The sequence below is a fragment of the Megalobrama amblycephala genome, linkage group LG2 (genome assembly GCF_018812025.1).
Source record: "Megalobrama amblycephala isolate DHTTF-2021 linkage group LG2, ASM1881202v1, whole genome shotgun sequence".
NCBI classification, from domain to species: domain Eukaryota; kingdom Metazoa; phylum Chordata; class Actinopteri; order Cypriniformes; family Xenocyprididae; genus Megalobrama; species Megalobrama amblycephala.
This window is the reverse complement of record NC_063045.1, coordinates 50,216,251-50,228,792: the sequence shown is the minus strand read 5'-3', so window position 1 is coordinate 50,228,792 and position 12,542 is coordinate 50,216,251. Positions and strand designations below refer to the sequence as shown.

Here is a 12,542-nt window from a genome sequence, read left to right as displayed (position 1 = left end):
TGCTGTCTGTACACTGCCCGCTCCTCCAGTTCCAGCTCCTCGCAAAACAGCACCCTGATCACGGCTTTCATTCTGCATCTATCATCTCAATGGCTGCTGCACACGCTATGTCTACGACTCACTTCTCAAATACACACACACACATACACTAAGCCCTTCATCAGATGGGCCTCAAAGCCGCTTTGAGTGATCACATAATAGACTGAGTACTTTAACTTCCTCTCCACAACACTTTCCCACAGAGACAGGGGAATAATTGAGAAAGGAGGTCGGCAGGACATTGAGACAGATGCTCAGACATGAACTTGGCGAGCGAGTCTTTGTTTTAGCGCCAAGTTTTGTTTTGTGTTCTCCTTACATAAACTCTAAGCACAGTCCACTATGCTAACAATGCTAACCCTGTTTCCAGAAGAGAGGCCCCTCATATTCACAAAATTCTAAAAAGTAAGTTACTAATGGACTAGTATATGACTCTAAAACAAGAGAAACAATGTCATCAGTCTGCTGCTGTATGTTAAAGACAAACTGGTTCAGGTGTGAGACAAGAAAAGCTAGAACTTAATTGAAAAATTAAAAAATAGCCTCTAGCTGCTGTAGCCTTATATTTTCATATTCATATTTACTTTTTATATTCATATTCATAATTACTTTTGTGATTGTTTACAGCAAATGTTCCACATAGCAAAAATAATTTTCTTAATCATTTTTGTATACTTAGTATGAATATAATACTGTTCAAAAGTTTTTGTGTGCGTGTGTGTGTGTGTGTGTGTGTGTGTGAGAGAGAGACAGTAAAAACATTTGTTACAAAGATTTATATTTTATATAAATGCTGTACTTTTAAACTTTTAAATAAAAAAATCCTTAAAACATGCATCACTGTTTCCTATAAAATATTAAGCATATTAAAATGTTTCTTGAGCACCAAATCAGGATTTTAGAATGATGAAGGGTCATGTGACACTGAGGACTGGAGTAATGGTGCTGAAAATTCAGCTTTGCCATCACAGGAATAAATTACAATTTTAATTCCATTTAAAATGGAATACAGTTATTTTAAATTGTAATAATATTTGTTTTGATTAAATAAATGCAGGTGAACAAAAGAAGATTCTTAAATAAAAAAATAAAAAAAACATGAAACAAAAGTTTTGAATGGTGAGGTATATTTGTCACACACTCAAGAAATAAGAAACAAAGCACTCAGACTATTCAAACTAGATAAACATGAACAGAAAAACAGAAAACGTTGTACAATAAAATCAATAAGTAACCACAGAAACAGACATAAAACTAAACTAAGACGTGTGCCAAACCTACCCAAAACAAAGCACAGGAACAGATCACCTGCGACAATATTTTGTGTTATTTTTGTAATTATTATTGTTTGTCTGATTTAGGCATAAACCTCACTACATTTTGTTAGATTTAAGTAGACAAAACTATATATAAAAAAAAATGTATAACAAGTTTTGCTTTACAAGTAAATTTATACTGTTTATTAGACATTTAAATATTTTTACTAGAAAACAGGACAAAAGTACTGATTAAAAGTAACATACACCCCCGGTTTCACAGACAAGGCTTAAGCTAGTCTTAGACTAAATTGCTTTTTGAGCTGTTGTAACTAAAAGCAACTTGCACTGACAGATCTTAAAATATGTCAGTGTCATTATTTTGTCTCAAGATGCACACCAATAATGTTTTTTTTTTTTTTTTTTTCTAGTGAAAGTTTATAAAAGCTACTTAAATGTCTTAATTGAACTAAGGCCTAATCCTGGTTTAGGGTAAGCCCTGTCTGTGAAACCGGGCCATAGTAACTTAACTGAGTCTGAAAAAGCTAAATTTATGTTGCATTTATTTATCACCTCTCAAATTTTTCTCCTAACATTAATTATAATACACATACAAATGGACACTTATTGGCATGAATGTGGATAAAATAATCTGCATTAAGCTAAATCGCATAAAGAGTTTATTTTTCTTTGGAACTTTGACTAAGAGTTTAAGCTCATCATTCAGGCCGTGTTTACCCTCAAATCCCCCATGCCCAGGTCAAGAGGACAAACCCACGATCCATGCTACATGCTATTTTAGTGAGGTCAACAATACACAAAGATGTTCTGTCTGGTAAGCAAGATTAAGACTTTATTTTAGCCTGAGAAATGGTCTCCACAACTCCCTCGCTATTTCGGTCTAAGCCCTTTTTCTATGGATGACTCTGAGCAGGACACACTATTACAATCCGACTCAACAAATGTATGTGTATGTGTATGAGCACCTAAGGCAAAGGGCAGCTGTAAACAATTACAGACGGCACACCTGCGGGCAGTGCTCCTCTCTCTGGTAGAGCCGCAGGGGCTCTCTGTGTGCAAATCTGAGCGAAGTGTTGCAAGTGACCTCAAGACGCTCAGCTGTCCCACTTAAGTAACAAAAGAGGGAGTCGCCACAGATTCATTCAGAAAAAGCAAAAGCTCTCAGTTCATCCTCCACCCTGACGTCTGTACTTCCACAGATCTAGTTTTTCTGTTTTATTCCAGCTATATTTGGGCTTGTCTTTGTGCTTGCCTATAATTGGCTCTGTCCTCTTTTCAAAAACATAAAAGCCACAGATGTCTCAAACTCAGAGTCCTTGGTTTGGTCTTGAGTATATGTGGGTCATTAATAACACAGATTGACCCATTCACATCAATGATGATAACTATCATGATAAAGATATGGCTCTAAAAATGTTGTAAATATAAAAGAATAGCAGAGCCCACACCACAACTATAACGATAACAGCATAGAGAAACAACATAGTTGGAACCACTTTCAGAACAATTTTTGTTTCAGCTGATAAACGATAAAAACTTTGACAGCAAATCAGAATCCATTCTGCTTTAAGAGCTCAGGCATTTACAGAAAACAAAACTGCAGCACACACTTAGAATAGTGCTGTCACAATACTGGAATTTCCAAATTCGTATGATACCTTGAAAAATATTGATATTCAATACCATTTTCAGTACCACGTGGAAAAAAAATAAGTTTTTCAGGTGGGTCTAACAGTAGTATTCGGGTAAGAAATACTACAGAAATGAAGATAATCAAATGTAAAATAACACTGGATAGTTTTTATTGTAAAAATTAAATATAGATTAATGCTTACAATTAAAGTTACAAAAGTTATTCAGTCAGAAGCAGTGAGTGATTTTCTCTTTGTCTTTTGTTCTTTGATTAACATGACAGACAGCAGCAGGAATATTAGGCTGCTGTCACTTTAAGAGCTTATGCAAGGATCCAGTATACTGTTACACAACATGTCTCAAATATTTAAGTTCCAAAACTGACTGTATTTACCTGAATACTCGGTAAGACAGGCATTTTGACATAATGTTGTATGTATTTTACTATTTAAGTGCAATAAGCCACAAGATGTTTGATGGCCGGCTTTATGAGAGCACCACTTATACAGCTAAGTGGTGCACATGCTTTTGTTGTGAGCGCGAAACCTGCGGGAATGACTAAAAAATGCTCAGAAATGGATTTAGAATATAAGCATGTGTTCCTTTATAAGTGTTTGTCACTGCTGTGTAAATGCTGAGAGCATCCAAGCTGGTTGAGTTAGACAGTGGTGGCAATTACTGCAGATCAACACGCCTCCAAGATGGGAGCTGTACTAGCGAAAAGGCAGAATCGGGCTCCACACACACAAACACACAGCTCAATTTTCGATACAAGCCACCCACTAATAGTACAAGCAGACAAACACCGCCAGACTGTTCCAAAGCTGACTTTCCAGGATGTACAAAATACATTTTGGGACGAAAATGACCTTCCACTGCTCCAAGGTCAGTTCCGACGCTCGCGTGCCTACTGTAGGTGCTTTCGATGGTGGGCAGGGTTTGATTGATTTGGATTCAAACTTCTCTGAGTGGGCAGATATTTAAATGAGGATTAATTTAAGTGACTTTTTTTTTTCTCTGACATATTTCAAGTCCCATTGGTGCTTGCAGTTCCCTTGCCAATTAGTGTAGAGATAATTAAGAAAACTTTCTCTAAAAGAGAATGAGTCAGTTATGAATACTGCTGTCACCATTCAGCTCTGCTGCACAGAAGACTTTAATACTGCAGTTTAGTACTGCAATGAGCTCTATCTCACTTGTTTCTCAAAAAACTAAAAACAAGTCTAAATACACCAAATGAACTCTGAATTAGCCAGACCGTGGACTTTATGGAAGAAATAGACAGACAAATGTATGTTAAGGGTTGGAGATAAAGACAACATAAACTGGATTTACAGTGTATTTAGGTTTTGTGATATGGCATATTTCCAAGTGAAACTGAAGATTTAACAGAAAAAAATATAGGACTTTTATCGAACAAAAATTTATTAAATAATGGATATTATTGGTTAATATTATTTTTCCCCACTCACACAACAAAGTTCACAAGAAACATTATTGAAATGTTGTTGCAAAGGCAAAGTAAGATTTGAGTAAAAAAGCAAGACATTTATTAAAAAAAATAAATAAAAAAAATAATAGGATTTATCCTAATTCATAAGATAATAAAATAAATGACAAAAGTTTAAGCTAAAGTTAAAAGCTAAAAACTGAATATAAAAATAAAAGCTTGTTAAAAATATTAATAAATACTATAATAGTATATAAATAACACTGGTTCACATAATTATTTCATTTTATTTTATGTTAGATCCAGTCGTGCAAACAATAAGTGAGTGACAAACACTCAAGTACTCAGAAAATGTCCCCGCATGTTGATTCTGATAATGGATTGCTGTCTTATGAAAAACTCATCTCAAAACCTCTCACTGTTTAATCGATAGAGCACTTATCAACAGTCTGAGGCGTCCCTCCAAATGGATATAAATCATCCGGAGGAGGGAAGGGAAAAACCTCTCTGCCTGCATTACTCATGCATAGCTGGTGTAAACACTGCCATATGACAATCTGCATCTGTCAGAAAACTGAACAGAATGTGGAAAGACTGTGTGTGTTTCTCACCTCTGTATTAGTGGTTCCTAAGGCAGGCTCCTCCACTGTCAGCTCCATGCAGCTCTCCTTTCTAAGCTGGGGAGAAAAAACACACACACACACATATACTTTCAGAAGTCATCTACATCTCTAATGTCTGATAGACTCCAGAAGCATTTCACTTTAAGCATTTGTGTATTGCTTTAGAACATTAATTTAACATTTGATATTGATCTTATTGATATTCAGTTCAACATTGATATTCAAACAAGCAAGTGAGCTGCAAGACCATGGAGGATATTCAGACTAATAGCAAAATTTCAAGGGAGATTTTTTTTTTTTTTTTCATACATTATAAATTTATTTAAAGAGCATTTTTTTCTGAAGTCACAGAATTACGTTAAAATTCTGCTTGGAAAATCTGTCAACAAATAATGTATAATGTATAAGGCAGGCTGAAGACAGAGAGGTTGCAATACGCATCAGCATCAACCCTTAAATAACATAGTGCACAGATACTCGCATATGTATACGAGTCAAATAATTGATTAAAGGTGCCATCGAATTGAAAATTGAATTTACCTCGGCATAGTTGAATAACAAGAGTTCAGTACATGGAAATGACATACTGTGAGTCTCAAACTCCATTGTTTCCTCCTTCTTATATAAATCTCATTTGTTTAAAAGACCTCAGAAGAACAGGCGAATCTCAACATAACATCGACTGTTACGTAAAAGTCGGGATCATTAATATGTACGCCCCCAATATTTGCATATGCCAGCCCATGTTCAAGGCATTACACAAGGGCAGCCAGTATTAACATCTGGATCTGTGCACAGCTGAATCATCAGACTAGGTAAGCAAGCAAGGACAATAAGCAAAAAATGGCAGATGGAGCAATAATAACTGACATGATCCATGATAACATGATATTTTTAGTGATATTTGTAAATTGTCTTTCTAAATGTTTTGTTAGCATTTTGCTAATGTACTGTTAAATGTGGTTAAAGTTACCATCGTTTCTTACTGTATTCACGGAGACAAGAGCCGTCGATATTTTCATTTTTAAACACATGCAGTCTGTATAATGCATAAACACAACTTCATTCTTTATAAATCTCTCCAACAGTGTAGCATTAGCCGTTAGCCACGGAGCATAGCCTCAAAATCATTCAGAATCAATGTAAACATCCAAATAAATACCATACTTATGCGATTAGACATGATGCATGACGAACAATTTGTAAAGATCCATTTTGAGGGTTATATTAGCTGTGTGAACTTTGTTTATGCAATGATAGAGTCGAGAGCTCGGGAGGGGGCGGAGAGCACGAGCAATTAAAGGGGCCGCAGCCTGAATCGGCGCATTTCTAATTATGCCTCAAAATAGGCAGTTAAAAAAATTAATAAAAAAAAAATCTATGGGGTATTTTGAGCTGCAACTTCACAGACACATTCAGGGGACACCTTAGACTTATATTACATCTTGTAAAAAAACGTTCGATGGTACCTTTAACATCCCGAAGACCATGATATCTGATTGTGAGCGTTTTTAATTTAAATTAATCCTTTCATCTAAACACCATACTGAAGACAGATTGCCCATATATGAGGAGGACAGTTGTTTTAAACCAGGAGAAATTATAAAATATTTAGAATAAAAGGTTGCATTTATTTGATCAAAAATACAGTTTCTGTTTAATTTTTTTTTTAAGAATCCTCTTTTGTTCACCTGCATTTATTTAATCAAAACGACAGCAAAAACTTTAATATCGTGAAATATTATTACAATCTAAAATAACTGGTTTCTATTTTAATATATTTTAAAATTAAGTAATTTATTGCTGTGATGGCAAAGCTGACTATATGCTGATACATCAAGAAATATTTATTATTATTATTATCAGTGCTGAAAACAGTTGTGCTGCTTAATATTTTTGTGGAAACTGATACATTTTTTTTTAGGATTCTTTGATGAACAAAAGTTTAAAAGAACAGAATTTATTTGAAATAGAAATCTTTTGTATCATTATAAATGTTTTTTTTATTTTAAATAAATAAAGAAGACATTTAATGCATCCTTGCTGAACATTTTCCTTAAAAAAAAGACATACAATGACAACTGACATAGCCAATAGGATATAATAGTGCACAAGTTTTTGTTCATTTTATTATGTAAATAATTAACTAACAAATGTTGTATGCTAACATTTAAAGGCTCAGTGAAGATATCTATAGATTTAAAGATGCTGCTCTCATGATAATGTCCTTCTGTCCTGTAAGACCATGAGACACTGGGATCAAGACACACAGCTCACGCAGAGACAGCTTCCCCCTAGTGGCTGTATGCAAAAAAAACAAAAAACAAATGCAGTCTGAATTTACACTGATGACTGTATATACACTGGTGCAATAATACACACAGTTATCAACCTGATAAAATACTACACAATACATAAAAACACCCATCAATAAATGGAAAGCTTATATGTGTATTTGAAACAAGCTTTAATCTTTCTGCAATGCATTTTTAAATGAAATCCCCTGAGCAACATGAATCTCAGGCCCTTTTCAGTCCAGTACAATCTCACTTTCTCAGAAAATTGGAGTCATTAATCACACAAGTCTCTAGTACACTTGTACCATTTTATCAGTAGCCATTTGATTGACACATTTTATGCTTTTGTGAGTGCTGATGCGTCAGCAGACCTAAGCAGTGCTGTGGAATTCACTAGTGTCTGAGAAGACAAAGGCTGCATACAGCTCTGGAGCCATTTGTATTCTTCAGATACCTACAACTTCATTTATTGCCTTTAATTATACTGTCACAAGCTTTTCCACTCAACGTCATCACAGCACATGACAGACAAGGCCTTAAACACATACAAAAGGTGCTTTTGCAGCCATTTTAAGAGAAAATTTCAACATTTAAATTCACAAATGAGATTTCTTTAAAGTCTAAAAGTCTGCTGTTTCAGAAGAGATCTCGACAATGTCTCATTAGATTTGTCAAGATGATAAAATCCACAAAAAAAAAAAAATAAGAGCTTTCAATATGAACTTGTACATTTCTCTTCAAATACTTCCAAGAACAAAAAGAGGTTAAAATAGTCCACGTGGCTACAGTGGTTCAACCTTAATTTTATGAAGTGACGAGAATACTTCTTGTGCTCAAAAACAAAAACAAAAAATGAATTTATTCAACAATCTCTTCTGAGGGTGAGTAATTAATGACAGCATTTTCATTTTTGAGTGAACTAACCCTTTAAGGCTTGACAGTAAACGACCACTGCTATGATTGGCTAACATCATTGCTGCATAGGTAACAGTATCAACATCCACTCGCTATTGCATGCGAGTAAGTGTTTTGAAAACATTATCCATATAAAACCGTCATTCACAGACAAAGCATTATGAAATCATTAACTTATGATTTGTGATGCTGCTGCTGTTAGATCCAACACAATTGGCTGCTTCATCTGTCAAAAAACTCAAAAAAAAGTCAAATGCTCTGAACAAACATATAATCCTCTGACGCAATCCATGACGCCATTAAAAAATAAACCATTCACTTGTTCCTGACACTGGGATCCTTCTTCTCTCTACAAAAATGAGCAAACGAGCGGTTTAAACTGGACACATCAAAGCCAATATTCCTTTACACTTCCATTACCTCTTCCATTTCTCCTCTTGTCGGCAGACTCAAGTGCGTGGAGTACATCAGAGAGTGAACAGGCATCTGTGACTAAAATGGGTTTTATCTGCTTTTTTTTCCGGTGTAGGTAAGTGTCAGCCGTGCAATGATGCAAACCTATTCATCGATGTCTTGCTCTAATAACTAAACAAGCTGTTTTTGGAGCTTGATTAAATAAATGCGGTTTATAATGAGGAGGACGTTTTAAACTATAAAAATGTCAGGATGTTTTAATGGTACAAAGACCTCTTATGTCAAAAGATCAAGGCAAATTTCAAGACCCTTTTAAACCTCTATTTTTTACTGTACTGTATGTAAACAATTGTTTCATTTATGGCTACTTCATGTCTCCAAAAATAGCATAGTAAACCAATGAGCTGGAGCTGGTGTTATGAGAGACTGCAGAGTTTTTGTCCACTTTTGTCCAAGAGGACTGACTTCTCTTCAACTGGACAACACAACAAGCTATAGACTTCAGAAAGTTCCAAAATAAACCACCAAATTATTTTTAGCTCTGCCAGTGCATGTCAAAATAGTCTGTCAGAGTTCTCTGGGGCAGCATGGGGTGTGGCTTCTGTAAACAAACGTGCTAAGCATTACTTCACTCATACATGGCAAATTCAGTATATATTGTGTCTATTGTGTCAATTTACCATGGATGAGCAAAGTAATGGATAGTACATTTGTTTAGGAAATATATATTAAACTTCAAAATAACTCTCTTTTAATATATTTTAAATTGTAATTTATTCCTTTAATGGCAAAGCTCAAATAATATTACTACAGTTGTGACCTATCCGGCATATGTGTTAAACAAAACCAGTTAAAAACCACTAGCCTAGGTCTATGTGCAGGATTCTGTATTTGTCTCACCTCTGGCGGTGTGGAAGCTGGCTGCGGACCCTCCGTGGGTAATGTCGAATTGGTGGCAGTGTGTTCCCACTGCTCAGCCATGTGATTTACCTCCACCAGCTTCTGCTCACAGCTCTTCTGAGAGTTCAGCAGGGTCACTTCATAAAACTCCTGAATATCTACATAGAGAGAGAGAGAGAGAGAGAGAGAAAACACTATAAATGTCTTTTTAATACCTACTAGAATTCTGTTGTAGTTTCCACACCACACTTTGCCTAAATGGGCTTTTGGATTAAAAACCAGCATAATCTCTAGCTGGCAGCAGATAAAATTAAACACAGGCAATTTATTAGATTGATTTGTTGGCATCTAAATGAATCCAGTACAGAGAGAGAGAGAGAAGAGGCGAACACATGCTTGTTTAGTCAGGAAAAAAAGCTGGATATTTGAGAGGCAGCCATGGTACAGATTAATTTGTGTTTCTGGGTCAAAAAGTGTGATTAGACACAAATTTCTAGCTAGCTTAACCAAACAGATTTCAAATCAAATCACAAGGAGAAAAAAAAATGTAGGGCTTTCCAATAATTTCCATGACTGTGCAACTACTAAGTAGTTTTACACACACATGCACGCACACACACACACACACATACATATATATATATATATATATATATATATATATATATATATATGCAGTGCCCTCCACAATTATTAGCACCCTTAGTAAATATGAGCAAAGGTGGATGTGAAAATAAATCTGCATTGTTTATCCTTTTGATCTTTCATTCAAAAAATTCACAAAATTATAACCTTTCATTGAAGGAAAACAGTTGAAAGTGGGGGGAAACTCACATTATGAGATTTCTGCGCGCTTCGGATGAGTGTACAAATCTTCTCACAGAGCATGCGCAAGTTCTCTTTCGCGCCTTGCACTTGAATGTTTAAAGTGGCAAGGCTTAAATGAGTTTAGTTTAACCGAGTGTGCAGAACGGTACATTTCAATTTTTTACAGAGAATCATTTCACCCCTAATACATATATATTATATATAATTTGTATATATTTTATATATTTAATTTGCAGCAGTTTGCACGTTGGCTTAAAAAACTTAAACTTCCATATTAAACATTTGTATGTTGAATATGGAAGGAGGTCTGGCGGAAGCTAGATATTTTATTTTATAACTTGTTAAATATGCATATTTTCCTTACACAAACGATTTGCTTCATTTCAGAAGGCCTTTATTAACCCCCCGGAGCCATGTGGAGTACACATTTATGATGGATGGATGCATTTCTTGAGCTTCAAACTTGGCCCCATTCACTGCCATTATAAAGCTTGGACGCATCAGGATATTTATTAAAATAACTCTGATTGTGTTCATCAGAAAGAAGAAAGTAATTTACACCTAGGATAGCTTGAGGGTGAGTAAATCTTGGGGTAATTTTCATTTGAAAGTCAACTAATCCTTTAAGTGATACTAAATGAGGTCAGAGGTGCTGTGAGCTGTATTACTACTGTAGGTCAACTCTCTTCCACCCTGCCTCAAGAGATACTAAACAGAGACATCAGAGATCCAAATATTTAAACTAGAGTGCACTTGCAGTGACCATCTGGAGAGCTCTGCTCTTTCAGCCTGAACAACACAGATTTAAAAGCAACAGTTACATTAAGCTACAATGCATGGTGGGTAAAAGTCAGCAGCTCTGCCATGAATCCAGCCACCATATGCTGTACTAAATGCTACAGATCCTGCCTTGGAATAAACTAAGCTCCTGTTTTGAGAGAGGAGATAAAAGAAAAGAACAATCTGTGTGTTTGGAGTGCCCATATGGAATGTGTGGACGAAATGTGCTCAGCACCAGAAATATAGAAAGCATTCCACATAAAAATCAAAGAAAAATAAAATCTTATGAGCAGATGCTAAATCTAAGGATATTGTGAAAACCTACCAAAAACATACCATAGGAAAATACAAGATTGCAACAGTTTTAATGTTTTAATCCACTGACAAATACAGTTTTTAGTGGGAAAAACATTCAATCAGCTAACCATACTTCATAACAGAGAGTCGGCATTGGTCAACAGTCCTTTGCTTTGCATTTGATAATGCATGTAAAGCTTATAACAATATAAAGCTGTAGCACAAAACAGGCATTTTCCACCTAACAAAAGAAGCATCTTTCAAACAAAAGCTTGCAGTCTATTCCATCTTAAAGAGAGAGAGAATTCATTTACATGTAAATAAAACCTAATAAAAAGACTCCATTTGTTATTCCTCCTACAGATGCCTGCCTGGCCCAGCGTTTCAGAGTGAGTTAAGTTCAACACATATCAATAACACTGTTTATTCAAGCATTTGAGTTGGTGCAAAGCTGCAAACACCAATAAGATTACTTAAAATGTGATTTAGTCACTTTTGCCTCTATAGTGGAAACAAAAATTGAAAGTGAGACCATCAAAGACCTAAATTTATGCAAATCCCGCCTTCTCAAAGAGACGTGGGTGACACAATTTGAGAAACAGTGAATGCAAAGTCTCAACAACTGATAAAAGACAGAAATATGAATACTATTCTAAAACTAACTGTTAAAAATAACTCACATCAACAACATGCATGTCAAAAAAGTTTAAAAGCAGCAGAAATTTCTAATAAACTTACAGAGTCCTCTGTTCTCCACGGACATGTTGCGCAAAATGCCATCACTGAAACAGCGAGAAATAGTGTGTGTGTGTGAGTGTGTGTGTAATGCCAGATGCCTGATCTAGCAGCATGTGAGCAGCCAGCTTAATCCTTGCACAGGCCTCCTGTTCCCTACAATTCAGACAATGACCTTACACCCTCACACACAAACAGAGAATACCGCTGATCATCAATGTTTCAGATGCTTTGTCTTCGGTGGTGTTTAAAGCTGTTCATCGCTTTCAAACATGACCCTTGTTCACCTCAGAGAGCCTAACAGTGACGGTTCCTACTTATGCATTAGAACCGAGCAGGTGGCAACTGATGATGA

General features: G+C 35.6%; 1 protein-coding gene across 23 annotated transcripts in view; it reads right to left on the bottom strand.

Annotated features, from left to right (window-relative positions):
* Nucleotides 1-12,542, bottom strand: part of dlg2 (discs, large homolog 2 (Drosophila)) — a 269,422-nt gene that overhangs the window by 231,112 nt on the left and 25,768 nt on the right. For 22 of the 23 annotated variants that reach the window (XM_048180477.1, XM_048180452.1, XM_048180492.1 and 19 more), the window contains 2 exons: nucleotides 9,548-9,705; nucleotides 5,010-5,075 (listed from right to left, as the gene is read on the bottom strand). In XM_048180477.1, the coding sequence (XP_048036434.1) occupies nucleotides 5,010-5,075; nucleotides 9,548-9,705 (224 nt within the window). Of the gene's footprint in view, nucleotides 1-5,009; nucleotides 5,076-9,547; nucleotides 9,706-12,190; nucleotides 12,456-12,542 lie in introns of those variants that run through there. The other variant, XM_048180519.1, reaches the window with a different exon arrangement.